Source organism: Kogia breviceps, chromosome 2 (assembly GCF_026419965.1).
Source record: "Kogia breviceps isolate mKogBre1 chromosome 2, mKogBre1 haplotype 1, whole genome shotgun sequence".
Classification (NCBI taxonomy): domain Eukaryota; kingdom Metazoa; phylum Chordata; class Mammalia; order Artiodactyla; family Physeteridae; genus Kogia; species Kogia breviceps.
In genome coordinates, this window is record NC_081311.1 from 54,863,416 (window position 1) to 54,879,128 (window position 15,713).

The following is a 15,713-nucleotide window of genomic DNA, read 5'->3' on the forward strand; positions in this document are numbered from 1 at the left end:
TACCTCTGAGGCAGAGTGGAGAAGAACATCCCCGGAACTGCCAGGCAGGAAGAGGTCTGGGGATGAATTTGAACATGGCTGGGCACCCTGTGTGCCTGACATTTCAGAAGGGATTAGGATTGTGCAGATGGTATGTTCCCCCCTGAGCCAACCACAGTCACACTGTCATGGGTAGAGAGAGATCCTGGGCGGTCAAGGGTGAGGGGAGTCTACTGGGTGTAAGGCCACTCAATCTGGCCAGAGAGGCAGGTGCCTCCATGCCAGGTCATCTGTCTGTAACTGTGCAGCTTCCTAGGCTCAGGGCTTGAAGCAAGAGGCAGACACTGAGACCTCCCAGCCCTGGGGCTCCAGCTGGCATTGGCTGGAGGAGTCTGGGGTTCCGGGAGAGGTCTTGAACAGGGCTCTACATGTGGAAGGCATCAATAGAAAGGATTTGAAGCCATGGGAGAGAATGAGCCCAAGCCTGGAGCGAGAATAAGGAGAGAGGGGAACTGGAGCTGAGGCTCCCGTGCTCCTCTGTGGAACAGTCCAGGAGAGGAGGGATGAGACTGATGCAGAGCAGCCAGAAGGAGAAGAAAATTGCAAGCAGAAGAGGAAAAGGGAAGGAGGAGTCAATGATCAGCTGGGTCAAATGCGGCCGATGGCTGGAGGAGGTGGAGGGCTGAGGAGGAGATGCTGGATTTTGCAACAGGGAGGTCTTGGAGACCTCATTTAGCCCTTGCCCTGGGAAAGCAGGCTGGCCCCCTTTTCCTCTGATAGGTCTTCCTGGTGTGAAGCCAGTTTCAAACTTTATTCTGAGGGAGGCGTTCCATAGCAGCCCTGCCTTCTGGGCTCACCTATGGCTCTGTGGAGAAGCCCTGGCCAGCAGAGGGTCACCTTTTTTTTTTTTTTCTTTTTTATAAATTTATTTTATTTATTTATTTATTTACTTTTGTCTGTGTTGGGTCTTTGTTGCTGTGTGCGGGCTTCTCGTTGCGGTGGCTTCCCTTGTTGCAGAGCACCAGCTCTAGGTGCTCGGGCTTCAGTAGTTGTGGCACATGGGCTCAGTAGTTGTGGCTTGCGGGCTCTAGAGCGCAGGCTCAGTAGTTGTGGCTTAGTTGCTCCGCGGCACATGGGATCTTCCCAGACCAAGGTTCGAACCCGTGTCCCCTGCATTGGCAGGCGGATTCTTAACCACTGCACCACCAGGGAAGGCCTGAGGGTCACCTTTTTATTGAGACATTGGCAGCACACAGCTCTGGGCAGTGCCCCACCCTCCCCAGGGGCTCAGAACTCGCAGATCACGAGGCGCTGTTCTTCACAGGCCATGTCGTTCCACTTGCCATTGGTATAGATCTCCACACAGTTCTCTGCGCCTCTGTCGTTGTTGGGCTCCCCTGGGGCCCAGTTAGAATACACCAGGGGCTCCCCTGTGGGGTAGGTGAAACTGCCTTCCTTCTTGTCGTCGGTCATGCTCAGGAAAGCAGCCTTGCTCTGGTCTGTGACCAGGTGTCTCAAGGCCTCGTTCTCGGCTGCAGAGCGTGGGGAGGCCATCTGTCCCCCGGACTGTGTGCATACCTGCTGTGCATCCTGAAAAGTTTTTTCAAAACCTCCTGTCTTGAAGATCTTCTCCCCGACACCCTGGCCACTGGGGAAGAGCTCCACTAGGGGAAGAGGAGAGTCAGGTTGGGGTGTGGCAGCACCTGGACCTTTGTGCTCCAACCAGAGCCCCCCAGCCTCCCATTCAGGGTACCAGGGCACCAGATAGGATGAAAGCGAGGCACTGGTCCCAGAGCAGCCCTGGCTCCACGATGCGTCCTGTGAGTGGTGCTATGGTCTCCAGTTACAGGGGAGGACCCTGGAACTCAGGGAGCTTACATAAGAGGCCCAAAGTCACACAGCTGTCAAACGTAGAGTGAGGATCAAACCTTGTTGGATGTGACACTAAAGCTTAGACGTGCACTTTCTGTTCCTCCCCATGTCGTATGCCAGAATTGGTTTTGCAATTACTGTGTAGATTGGAATGACTTTGGCCAGGGAAATGACACGGTGCTGCTCAGGGCAGTTCCTGAGAGTGTGGAAAACGCCATGCAGGAGGCTCGCTCTCACCCCTGCATGACGGCTGGGCATGTGGGCTTGTCAGAAGGGGGTCTGTGCTGTGTGAAGGGGTGAGGGGAAAGGAGAGGAGAGGGTGGGGCATCCGAGAGCAGCAACATGCTAATCTCTGCACTAGGGGCAGCCCAGTGTTGGCCTCTTGATATGCTTACGGGTGATGCCCCAGCCAGTCAGCCTCCCTGGACCGCTGGGCAGGGGATGAAGGCATCTGAGAGGTGTGTGTGGGAATGGGGGAAGGAGTGGGGTTGGCGCTGGAGAGACCCCTGTTTGGGAGTCAGAAGGCCACGTGTTCAGCCCCAACCTGACAATGACGGTCCAGGCGGGCAAGGGAAAGTCACTTCCCATTCCTTATTTCTAAAGTAGGTGTACACTACATAAAAGCATCACCTGTGTGACATGTTAAGTATCTTATTACTCCATCCTATCCCCATCCCTTTGACTTCTAGGCTCATGCATGGAAATCTTCAGGGCTCCTAAGAGGGCTCACTGGACTGGGTAGGAACCCAGACTACACCCTGACCCACTGCCCTTCTCCTCTGAGTAGTTTCAACAAGGACTCAGGGGCCAGATTCTCCATGGGGTCAGGATGGCACCCAGAGCAGCCCTGGACAAGGTCAGTGCAGGTTCATGTGCCATAATTGGGTTTATGTCCCATGCATCTGGGTGGGTATGCATGTGCATGTGTGAATATGTCCATATATCCATCTGAAGGTAGGCAGGTGGACTCGAGGTCCATCTGGATGGGTGTGCATATGTGTGCATGTGTGCTCATGTATGTAGATGGCGTGGAGTGAGCGATGGTGTTAAGTACCCACACATGTCTCCGGTGCATATGCCCATGTTCTCCTCTGTTTGCATCAGTGTGCATATGAGCAAGTGAATGGGTATGCAAATATGTTTGTGGAGGGAGGAAAACATCAGATGCTGGAAACTCTCATCCTTACTACTTAGGTACTTAGTTGGCTTGAGTCCTTAGGAACCAACCCTATAGCTCACCCCTTTATGCTCTACTCCTTCAGAAAACTCTTCTTTTTTTGGCTCATGAGGTTTGATGAATGATGTGGACTCAAAGCTGGTGTCAGGGAGAGCAGAGAAGGGGGAGGGGCAGTTGGGGACAGAGGCAGAGAGTCCCAAAGGCACCGGGCACTCAGGTGCGCACTCCAGGAGGCCTCTGCCTCCTTAGGATTCCAGGCTTAGGGAAGAATCTCTGCTTTACACACCCAAGGAGGTGCAGGGAGAGTCTAGCACTGGCCAGAGACTGGAGGCAGCCTGCCCCTGCCAGACCCAGGGGCATCTTTAGGGTGAGATTCTCAGGGGTCACACAGCAAGGTTGGGCCCCACCAGATTTGAACGCCATGAGCAGCATCCCAGCCCCTGCTCACAGGACTATGTCTGGATTCTCTGCTGCCTGGGCTGTGCAGCTGCATTTCTGGGTACTTGCATACCTGGCTCCACAGAGGGAAGAAATGCATCGTGGGTTGGGTGTCCCCTTGTCTATCATAGGGACATGCCCAGAGTAGGCAGGGGTGAAGGTCTACTGCACCGGTGATAAGGACTGCATCCTCCTCCTTGTCCCTTGCATCTACTTGCAGCTCCTGGAGCACGTGGCTGCACTGCTGTGTCCCAGCCCATCCTTAGCCCCACTCCCTGCCCCAGTTCCAGGTCCAGTCCTAAACATGGTCCCAGCCAAGTTCAATTTTAGACCCAAGCCCAGCTAACTCCAAGCCAAGACCCAGACCTAGTATGAGGCCCACCCTTGGTGTCTGGCTCAGGTTCAGGTCCAGGAACTCACCTTTCTTATACTGAGAGAAAGCATTCTGGAGGCATTGTAGCTGTCCCTGTAAGGTCTCCACCCGCTGCCGGAGAACAGTGATGTCTGCAGGGCAGAGAGGTCAAGTGAAGATAGGTCCAGCACAGCCTGGGATCAGCTCAGAGCCCGGGCCTCAAGGGAAGGGTGCCCAGTTGCAGACACATATTGGGGATGGGGGTAAAGAACTGGGACGGACCCCTAGGAAGCCCACATCTGCTGACATAGGTGGCCTCTGCTGCCCACAGGGTCTCCTGTGGTTCTGCTATGAACACTGTCCCCTGAGCAGGTCCCTGCACCACACTGACACTGAACCATGTGACACTGTAATTCCAAATTCTAGGAACCTGATAACACTTCCTTTTGGGGGGTGGGAGTAGAGGAATACACGTAGCTCAAGTACTTCCCATCCACTGGGTTATTTGAAGTTCAAAGCTATCTGATGAATTGGGAAGGGACATGTGCTCCTCCCAAAGATCAGATGGAAAACTGCTCAGGTTGCCCTCCAGCGAGTCACAGAGGCTAAGACCAGCATCCACTTTGACTTTCAGACCCCACCTGTAACTAAGGGGGACGCCTGAGAGGAGGGCCTGGGAGGGCCTCCTCCCACCCTCCGTCCCCACCCGCGCCCTAGTGGGGCCCCCAGAGCTTCCTTACCTCGGAGTCCACTATCTCCCTTCGCTCCTCTTTCTCCAGGAGCACCTCTGTCCCCCCTCAGCCCTGGGAGGCCCCTGGCACCTGCAGGTCCCTGTGGACCCACGGCTCCAGAAGGCCCTGGGATCAGAGAAGAAGAGTTAGGTGAGTTCTGAACACATTTTCTAGCATTTTCACCTCCCCCAGTACATGGACTATCTTATCACCCAGCAATATGCCCTCCCCATATACATATGTCCCTCTGTGCCCTGAACCCAGCTTTGCATCCTCTCTGTATACCGACTGTCCGTGTCACACAACGACCAACCTTTCCTGTACATAGATGGTCCCTGCTACTCTCCCTACCCTCTCCCTAGAGACAGACAGTTCCCAGAGCCCAACACTGGCTGTCGCCCTGGAGTGCTAGCTCTGACTTGGTGGGTGGGTGATGGCGGGCTCAGGGGAACAGGAGCCCAGCCCAGCTTCCATCGCTCGCTTGCTGCCCCAGCACTTCCAGGGGCTCCGCGTCTGCGGGCACCTCTCTCTCCTTTAAGACCTGCGGGGCCTCTTGTCCCTGGGGAGCCCTGCATGCCTGTGGCACCCACTTCTCCTGAGGAAGGAACAAATTGGGACGAACACGGCTGAGAGCGCTCTCAGCACTTATCATTGCCTCAGAAGTGGAGCTTTTCACCCACAGCTCCAAGTGAGAGAATGAACTAGGAGACGGTGCTCCTTACTGCCTGGCCTACTCTGGGGAGGGTATCGGGGAAATACGGTCAGTGTGGGAATCTGCAGGGAGAGGCCCTGGCAAGGGCTACCCGCTGCAGATGGTCCGGCCTTTTTCAGGCACTGTGCGCATGCCTCAGGCCCCATCACAGACTGCCACGCCTCCTTCCCACAGCCGTCACATACCAGCCACCTACCACTGGGTCCAGTCTCACCTTTGGGGCCTGGTACACCTGCAGGTCCTATGCTCCCCTGCCTCCCTGAGGGACCGTCTCTTCCAGCTGGACCAGGCATACCTGGAGGTCCTGGAGGCCCTGGGGAAAAGGACCAGCCCAGTTAGTGACACTGAATCTCCTTGGAAGTGAGAGTGCATAAAAGATGAGGGCAGTAATAGAAGTCTGAGAGGCAGCATCCTCCTAAAGGTGTTGCCCCGCAGCAGCTCCAGTCTTCCCTGAAATAACCCAGTGCTACCTTGGAAACAACCTTCTGCCTCCTTCCTGGGGTAGAATCTGTGCATGCCTACTGGCATGTCCTAGCAACAGCACACCGCCTGCAGACATCTGCATTCCATGCCCAGCTGCTCACCAGATGGTCCAGTGTCTCCCTTTGGCCCAGGTTCTCCAGCAGAGCCATTGTCCCCTTTGGGTCCAACTGGGCCAGCTGGTCCAGGCATCCCTGCTCCTCCTACAGGTCCTGGTAGACCTGTGGCAGCAGAAGAAATGGGCATAAACCTGGCCCCAGGCCTCGGAGGAGCCAGATGACATTCCTTCAGGGTTCTATAAGGTGTAGACACTTCACCTCCACAAGGCCCAGTCCAGTGGTGATCCAGGAAATGGGCGTCCACATCCCCATTTTACAGGTGAAGAAATAGGCTTGCCAGAGTTGGAGGCAGATCAAACCAAGACCTGCCTGACTTTCCATACAATGCACCTTCCCCTGCCCCAAGGCCACAGTATTTATAGCAGGCCAAGTCTGTCAGCTTTTGCTCTTGATCATGGACTCCTTGCCCTCCCCCTTCCCAGAACCAAAGTTTATATCAGAAATGACACCTGATGCTAATCACCAGAGAAATATAAATCAAAACCACAATGAGCTATCACCTCACACCTGTGAGAATGGCTATTATCAAAAAGACAGCAAATAACAGGTGTTGGAGGATGTGGAGAAAAGGGAATCTTTGTGCACTGTTGGTGGCAATGTAAACTAGTACAGCCACTATGGAGAACAGTATGTAAGTTCCTTAAAAAATTAAAAATAGAGCTACCATGCAATCCAGCAATTCCACTTCTGAGTATTCAACCAAAGAAAATGAAAACACTACCGCAAAAAGATTTATGTGCCTCCAAGTTCATTGCAGCATTGTTTATAGTAGCCAAGACCTGGAGGGGGCCTAGAGCCTAAGTATCCATGGATAGATGAATGGATGGAGAAAATGCAAGGCGTATATACAATGGAACATTATTCAACTATAAAAAGGAATGAAATCTTGCCATTTGCAATAACCTGGGTGAACCTTGAAGGCATTATGCTAAGTGAAATATGTCAGACAGAGAAAGGTACCATACGATCTCACTTATATGTAGAATCTAAAAAACAAATGAACAAAACAGCATGCTCATAGATACAGAGGACAGATTGGTAGTTGCTAGAGGTGGGGTTGGGGAGTGAGCAGAACGGGTGAAAGTAGTCAAAAGGTACAAACTTCCAGTTATAAAATAAATGAGTCCTAGGAATGTAATGTACATGAGGTTACTATAGTAAATAATACTGTGTTGCATGCTTGAAAGCTGTTAAGGGAGTAGATCATAAAAGTTCTCATCACGCACACAAAAAATTGTAGCTGTGTGTGTTGATGGATTTTGATAAGGCTTCATTTCACAATATATACAAATATATACAAATATAAAATCATTATGTTGTTCACCTGAAAGTAATATATTATGTATCAATTATACTATAATAAAAAGAAGAGAAAAAGCTATGTAACATGCTCTCAAAACTATAGAAATTAGACCAAATTATTATGCATCATTAAGTGATAAAAGTATGCTATAAACACTCTATTTAATATGATTCTGTTTCCTAAATATGTCCATGAATGTATAGGGTGTGTGCACACATAAAACACATTGGAAAAACCACAAGAACAGCACATACAAAAGTGTTAACAGTTGTTGTTTCTAAGTGGTACAATTAAGGTATTTTTAATTTTCTTCCTTTTATCTTTAGTGACCACATATTATTATTTTTTTTACACATATTATTTTTTATTGGAAAAATGACCAAATATTTTAAACTTGTCACTTCAAGAAAGACTGCCTAAGTCTGAAATTATATGAGATCTACCTCGATTTAAGAATTTTACACTCAATTCTGTGAGTTTGGTTATTTTTTTCATTGAGATGAAATTCACATAATATAAAATTAACCTTTTTTTTTTTTGGCTGCACGTGTAACTTGCGGGATCTCAGTTCCCCGACCAGGGATCGAACCTGAGGCCCGGCAGTGAGAGGGCTGAGTCCCAACCGCTGGACCGCCAGGGAATTCCCTAAAATTAACCTTTTTAAATTTTACAAGTCATTGGCATTTAGCACATTCACAACGTTGTGCAACTACCACCTCTATTTAGTTCAAAATTATTTCATCCAAAGAAAACCTCATATCCGTTATCACTCTGTCCCTGCTTCTTCCCAGGCCCGGCTACCGCTATTCTGCTTCTGTCTCTATTACCTATTCTGGATATTTTATGTAAATACATACAATATATGAGCTTTTGTGTCTGGCTTTTTTAACTCGGAGTGACGTTCTTGAGGCTCATCCAATTCGTAGCACGTCTCAGCACTTCATTCCTTTGTGTGGCTGAGCAATGTTCTAGTGTATGAACACAACACGTTTTGTTTATCCATTCACCATGGATAAACGTTGATGGACACATGGGTTGTTTCCATCCTTTGGCTGTTGTGAATAAAGCATTCATGTGCAAAAAGACAAGAGAAGAAATGACACCTGTCAGGCGCTGCTAACTTATTCATTCACTTATTTGTTCATTTCCTCATTATTTCATTTATTTGTTCGCTGGGAAACGAACTATGCAACATAACTTTCTGCTTAGCACTGAACAGGATGCAAATGTTAGCACCAGGTCCTGGTCTGCAAGGGATTTGTCACTGAATTTTAAACTGTGAGGCATGGGTAACGAGTGAGGAAGACAGTTTATGAGATGTCCCTTAACCCATCCCAGCACCTCCAACCCCAGCACACACACACACATAGTCGGAGGAAACAGGACTTCAAGGCTGAAGAGGATTTAGAGAGACCTGGAGAAGAGAGGTGACATTTCAGATTTGGAAACCGTGCTCCAGGGTAAGAAAGACCAGGGTCTGCCTGGGCCAAGCATGTGCTGGTGGTGGGAGACTGTGCATTTGATGGGTGGCTGAGAGCTTCTGTGCTGGGCATTGTGTTCTGCTTTTAGTTACAATCCGCACTAGGCGTGAAATGGAAGCATAGAGGGTGGGCCCCGCATCCCAATCCCACAGTGCGCCGTGCTCAGGCAGAGACATCCTGGCCCCAGGCCAAGCCTCTCTTGGGCTCCCCACTGGCCGGGGTGGCAGCAGGTACATGGGGGAAAAGCCACTCCTTAGAGGTGAGCGTTAGAGGTTGCCCATCCTTGTGCACAAACTGTGGAGGCCGTGAGAGCACCCTTTTCAGCAGCAAGCACCATGCCTCCCAAAGCACTCATTTTGCGTTCTAGTATCCTCCGAAGTCCTAGCCCTGTACCTTACTGCCACCCGAAGTGAAGCTTTATGCACCGCCGATTTGGCCAGTCTTAACTGTATTAAAATACCTCCTCTCTTGGCAATTTACATTCATTTATTCCACAAGAATTCACTGAGCTTCTACTAGGTACAAGGCACTGTCCTAAATGCTGGGAGATTTTATTAGTGAAAAAAACAGACAAAAACCAAATCCCTTCCTCATGGAACTTTAACACAACTGCATAGAAATAGATAATCAAAATTAAAATGTACAACATATGATAATTTATCAGATCAGAATAAGTGCCACAGAGGAAAACTAAAGCATAGAGTATTGGTGGGGCTGTGCAGTGTTCTCTCTCCAAAAGGAGGGCCAGAGAAGGACTCTGTCTGTGACTAAAGCCATGAAGGTGGTGAGGAGTGAGCCATGGGGATGTGTATGGAAAGAGCAAGGCCCTGAGGAGGAAGGGGGCCAAGCGTGCTTAGGGACCAGCGACAAGCTAGTGTGGTCAGAGCCCAGGGGGTGTGGGAGGAGTGGAAGGAAGTGAGATCAGAGAGATCAGCAGGGGTGGAGGGTGGCCTTGGGGACTGCTGTGGGGTGTGAGGTTTTACTCCAAGGGAGATGTGCACCCCTGGAGGGACTCTCTCACTGAATCCTTTCGGGCGGGGGTCTTGGAGGTGCTGAGGAATGAGGGAATTGTCCTTGGAAATTCAGCTCCCCAAGCAGGGTCCAGGTCTTACTGGCCCTGCATGAAATGTCTGGAGCGTCACCAAGTGACCCAGCTCCACCCTCTACCTCTGCCCAAGGGTCTCTCCTCTCAGGCCCCTCTTGTCCTTTACAGCAGGTTCTTGGGACCATGTGCATCAGAATCTTGTCACAAGAGCAGACTCTGGCCCCACCCAGACCTACTGGGTCAGGATTCTGAGGATGCTCTGATCTCCAGGAAATCCTCAGACCCATAACAGTTGAATAACTAAAGTGCCAGGGACTGAGGAGCCAGAGTGGAGCCTGGTCCTTGGTCTAGCTGTGCGGTGTTCTCTCTCCAAGCACCGACCCAAGGCCAGGCTTGGAACGCACAAGAAGGGGAGGGCTCAGCCACATCCATGCTGCTCAGAGGGCCACTGTAGGAAAGGCTCCCTACCCCACACCCTGCCCCGGGATTCAATTCAGGGCCCCCCTGGGAGCTAGAGAGAGCTGGCACCTTGAATACCACCCTTCTCCTGAGTTCACTTCCAGGCAACCCTCTCCAAGCCCCAGTTATGTTGGGAACTACTTTCTGTCTGTTAAGGACAGACCGATAATTGTCCATTATCCTACAAAGCCTGGGCATGTTGCCTATTCTCTCCAGCTTAAATGCTGTTCGTTTTCTTCCTCCCCAACCAAAATGCAAACTCCAGAAAGATAAAGACCTCTGTTGATCCCCGCATAACCCTGGCCTAGTGCCATGGTGGTCCCCTTGTTCTTGTTGCTGGTTCATAGAATTCTCACTTCTTGCCAGTAAGACCCAGATCCTCCCCTGTGGGGCAGTATTTCTTGGACAATTCCCTTAATAATCAGTACCTTTGGAAACCTCAGGAGAATTCACCTGATTGGTACAACAAGAAGATGCAAATTTATCCTGAAGACTCAACAGGAAAATGAAGTCTTGGCTCAATTATTTGTCACTGTATGGTAGATATTATCCCCATCTACAGATGAGCAAACTGAGACTCAGAGACACTGAGTGGCTTGTCTCCGGGGGTCCCTGCTGTGGAGCTGGAGCTAGCAGTCAAGCACAGATGTGTCTGATGCAGAAGCCCATGTCCTTTTCATTTTCCAGGTTGGGTTTCACGTAGCATCTTTGTGTCACAATTTTCCTACCTATCAAATGAGATTAATACATCCCTTGTAAGGCTTTTGGTGGGATAAAATAAACCACTCAAGTGAACACCCAAGCACGGGGCTGAACAAAGAAATGTCAGCTGCCTTTTCCTTCTCTCCTCTCTCCATAATGTATTTAGGGAAAATCCTTTTGACCAGGCCTGAGTATGGGGCCACAGAGCCTCATCCTTTCCCACCCCTCATGGAGTACAGTTTAATTGCATATTAAAAATATTTGACATCCTGCAGAGGCACCATTTAAGCAGAATGAACAACAGTTAAGTTCTGGAGTAGGGTTCTAGAGAACCCGAAATACCAGTCATTTACTCACCGTTTGCTCATTCTTGGGGTGGGTGGAGTCAAGATCCTAGGGGAGGAATCAAGGCAGCTGCTGATGGAGCTGGGGGCTTGGGGCAGCACGTCTTTGCCAACCAGTAAGGCTGTGTTTTAAGTGGGCTGAATATCTGGGGGAAACCCACCCATGCGGGATGAAGAAGACCATCTCCAAGGTTTACACAGCAGCAAATCCAGAGTTTCTGGGTTGGTTACAATTCCAGGGCCCATCCCTTCCCACCAGGACAAGCCCTTGGTCCCAGCTCTACCTGGATTCCCCTTCTCGCCCTGGGGGCCTTCTCTCCCATCTTGTCCATCACGACCAGGCAGGCCGTTCTCCGGGGGGCTACACATGACCAGGGTGCAGGCGTTGGCCACTGTTTTCTGGGTATAGGTCTTCATTTCTGCCCCCAGAGACCCTGGGGGCTGTGAGAGCAGGGTCAGCAGGGAGAGAGGGAGGAGAAGCATGTCCTAGGCAGAGGAACAGAAAGAAAGGGGACATGTTTTTGGTGCGAGGATGTGGATTAGGGCTTGGCCTAGCTCCTAGAGGTGAGCTCCAACTTCTCTCCTCTGCTCTGGGGCCAAGAGCGGCAGGGCTCTGAAAGCAGTTTAGGGACAAGGTGGGCATAAGGTCTGGCCTGAGACGGCATGAGTTGGCCACCTGGACTTCTGACAGGGGTGACCAGCAGCACGAACCTATTCTTAGATGCTCTGTGTCATCCCTTCTTGTGCCTCCCCTTGGGCACTGCCATGGGCACTGTGGCAAAAGGATGTAGAATTCCTCACTGAGGCCATCTGTCACATCAGGAAGGACTCACTGAGAGCTCTCGGGTGGCACCCTTCCCATCTCTGGACCTCCTTCTCCCTTTCTGTGCCAGTAAGTTGGTTGGCTTAATTCCGACAAGGCAAACTCGTTTCCTCTCACTTGCTGCCTTGGATGGACTAGTCCTGGTGGTCTCAAGTGCTGCCTGAGAAAAAGCCAGAGTCCTAAGCACTGGATGGGTGCATGAATTCCTGCATGTTTGCCAGGTGATTTGCCATTCCCGGGCTCCATGAGGAAAGTCCATGGGACACCTAGAGTCCTGTCCAGGCCTCTTGAGAGGACTTGGAACAGGGGCCTGCCTCATGGAGGAAGGGGACGTGTGAGACGGGCGCAGTCAGGGGGAAGGTTAGTCTGGGGGAGGAAAGAGCAGATGTCCAAAAGCTCATCCGTTTACCATCGGAAAGGGACTCTGGAACTAAGTGAGGTCAGGGTGGGTGCAGGACCTGGCTCACTCCCACTATTGGCCTTCTTTTCTCTCTCAGAGAGAAACTGTAAAGTTATGAGCATGGAAAGGGCTCATGGGAGTTGCAGAGGCTGGGAACAAAGCCTGAGGACCTGTGCAAAGGTCAGGGGGCCACCAGGCAGGCTGAGGTAGTGGGAGGGGAGAGGCTTCCTGGCCAGAGAAGTGCTTCTTTCCAAGAGGAAGATGAATTGCATTTTCCACAGGGGCTTCCAGACAATGGTATCTGAGGTCCGGTTGGATGTCACATCCAACTCACCCAACCTCTCCCAGCCCAGGAAACACATCTCCTACCAAGCAAAGGGAGCAGAATGAAGAGCCATCCTTAGTACTCCATTGTGCCCTCACCTCCAACAGCTACCCTCCGGGAGGGGAGCAGCTACACAGACCTGCCTTCCTCAATACCACTAGGGTAAACCACCCAGACAGGCAGGGAGATATTCACCAGACTTTGGGAAAACAGAATGAGAGGGAAGGACAGAGACACTCACAGTTGCTTCCTCTAGGGCTCCAGAATCTCCAGGCAAATTAGAGTTTCCTGGGCAGGCACTGACTATTTATACATGCCCTGTAACATAAGCCTCCCAGCCCCTGTTTCCTGAGAACTCTCATCAAGAACTAGGGCAATTTACTTCCTTGTTGACACACTCAATTTCCCCCCACATGGGTTCTGGACACGTGCCACTGATGTTCATAAAACTACACACACATCACCTTAGAGTACATAGAGCACCCTCAGCCCACAATTTCCTCTGCACCTCACTGCAGCCCTGTGAGTGAAGTGGCAGCATCAGTGTCTGTATTTCACAGATGTCCAGGAATCCAAGGTCTAGAGAAGACCAGCAAGTTGTACAATGACCTCCACCTCTTGCAAAAGCAGCTTGCATCTGCAGAGTCCAAGAGCCAGCACTTGCTGTGCCCACTTCTCTTTCTCCTTCATGTCCACTTTACGGCTCAGATATTAGGAAAGAGGTGGGAGCTCCTTGGCATACCTGAGCAGGGGTGGGGCAGGTGGAAGGGCTGCCAAGGCAGCAGCCTGTGGAGCCAGTGGCTGGGAGAGCTGCCACCTGGCAGGCATCACTCTTTTGCTTCCTAATCTAGATGTAGGACAGCCTCCCATTTGCCTTTTATGGGATGGCCTTCCCTTACCTTGGTTGCCCGAATCTCTCCATCTTTTTAGCCAGTGTTTGTCTATCACATGGCTCTAGTGGCCAGTTTGGATCCCTGAGCTGCTGATATACTGTTGTAACCATCCCCAAGGAAACTCTAACTTCCAGTGACTATGGGGCAGTTGCTGGCATCTCTGCTTGCTTTTAGATCCCTGTGACTTTATCTCTTCCATCAACCCTTCACCTAGGTCTACACACCAGCAACCCCAGGTCTCCAATCCTCTCCTTTGGCCACCCCACTGAAAGTGCTGACTTGCTCCTGGGTTTTGATGATCCTTGTATATATTATGGAATTTATAATGCCAGCTTTCCTCAGCTGGTAGGGAAAGGTCTTCTCTTTTCCATACTGCAATTTTTTAAAGGAGGATCCCATAGTAGAGAACATGGGCCCCTAATGCTTGAGCTCTTCCATTATTAACACACAGCCCTCTCTATTCTAGGATGTTCATGTGCCCCCTAGAGATGTAGGTCAGCATGGAGGCTGAACTGAACATTTGCTCTCCTCTCCCCACAAAGCCTAACTGTCAAGTCTTATCCTGGTGGCTAGACAAACTCTCCTTATTTATGATGACTTTTATTTCAGGAGTCCTATACTTTATCTCTTCCTGCAAGCTGGTTTCTATTAACTGCCACCTCCTATACTGCCGAATACATCCCTCATGATGTCCTCAGGCACCATGATAGCACAGAATATGGTGTTTCCTTTGTCTAACTTCACATTCCAACAGAATCCAGTTCTATTTATGATCCAGCCCAGACACTCATGTTGCAATGATAACCTTTGCTTTTCTCAGTTCCACCAACACAGGTGAGAAGAATCACAGTGGCTTTCATGCAGAGGATCACTGGACCACGCTCTCTTCCCAATACAAAGTCCAGGATGACTGCACAGTTTCTTTGGGAGCTGGTCACTGGCGTTGTACTGCAGCTGCAGAAATATCTGCACCCCATGGTGGACTTCATCAGCTGCACTTTTGCCAGAGCTAAGCTGTAGCCTCTGGTATTTTACCGGGTGCTTGTCCACATTACTGTTGAAATCCCCAGCTCAGTGGGCCCATGTAGGGTTAGGCCATTCAAGATGGCTGTTCTCTTGCTCTCTCTACATCCCCCTGCTCGACCAGTGCCTGCTTCACTCACATGACTATCCAATCCTTTTCATTATAGGGCTTAATTAGTAACTGCCTACCCACTGCCCCAGCTGTTGGTTTCCCTGGTAACTGATGAGCCAACCTGACGTCAATTCCCCCTATAAATGGTAGCCTCCTCCTCGAGTGAGGATTGTTATGTCCTTCCTGCTCTCCGCCGAACATGGTATTTTGTTGCTCTAGGACCCTTCTGCTTTGGACGTGTAAGATCGCTTGTCCAATAAGCCACTGATGTCTTTGTCACTATCTCCGGGCACTTTCTCCGGTCACAAGGCTGGGCATCAACAAGGCTTGCAGGCCTGCGGGGTGCAGCCCAACAAACGGTGAGTCAGCCAAAACGCTGAGGAAACTCCCGGGAGAGCCGAGATGCTGGGGAATAAGGACGGGGAATGGAAAGTTGCAGGGGTAATCCTGGGGTGGCCGTCCACCAGTATGCGGGGCCCCATGGCAGCTGACTGTGAAAGGTGTCTTTCTGTTCCGTTGTTCTGATGACTTCCTGTTAACCTTAGAGTCTCTTTCCAGTTTAAAAGCAGCAGCCCAGTGCTTGTGGTTCATCTGATTGCATGAGGAGGGCTGGTGAATACAGACAAAATGCAAGAGCCTTTTCTGTTTTGTTTTTTTTTGTTATCTACAAAATAAAAACGTACCCCTGATCTGCCACCCCCAAGCAATTACTGACACGGGCTTTAAGGATATTAACTGAGGGACAGGCTTGTGAATTGGACGAGGCCATTTACCCTGAAGGGTTTGTTTGGGGCCTGTGACAATGGCAAAACAATAAGGGTACCCTTGGGCTTCTGGTCCCAGCTATGGCAGGGGGCAGAGCAGCGATACAGTGTGAGGGAGCAAAGCTATATGCAGCCTACAAGGCCTTACAACAGGTGGAAGATGTTACAAAAGGCCTACC

General features: G+C 50.6%; 2 protein-coding genes across 3 annotated transcripts in view; one reads left to right on the top strand and one right to left on the bottom strand.

Moving 5' to 3' along the window:
- Window positions 1-933: 933 nt before the first annotated feature.
- SFTPD (surfactant protein D) lies at window positions 934-13,018 on the bottom strand. Of its 2 annotated transcripts, XM_067027471.1 has the most exons (7): window positions 12,984-13,018; window positions 11,479-11,680; window positions 5,846-5,962; window positions 5,476-5,574; window positions 4,559-4,675; window positions 3,887-3,970; window positions 934-1,643 (listed from the first exon to the last, which is right to left on the bottom strand). In XM_067027471.1, the coding sequence occupies exons 2-7, from the start codon at window positions 11,675-11,677 to the stop codon at window positions 1,267-1,269; spliced, it is 993 nt and encodes a 330-aa protein (XP_066883572.1). In that variant the 5' UTR covers window positions 11,678-11,680; window positions 12,984-13,018; the 3' UTR covers window positions 934-1,266. The 2 variants fall into 2 exon arrangements, with proteins under 2 accessions (XP_066883572.1, XP_066883573.1); XM_067027472.1 differs by lacking the exon at window positions 5,846-5,962 and having other exon boundaries at window positions 1,190-1,643; window positions 12,984-13,016.
- A 1,926-nt stretch (window positions 13,019-14,944) lies between these two features.
- TMEM254 (transmembrane protein 254) overlaps window positions 14,945-15,713 on the top strand; it is a 138,530-nt gene continuing 137,761 nt past the window's right edge. The window contains exon 1 of the mRNA XM_059054280.2: window positions 14,945-15,129. The gene's annotated coding sequence lies outside the window, so the exon portion shown is untranslated. The remainder of the gene's footprint in view (window positions 15,130-15,713) is intronic.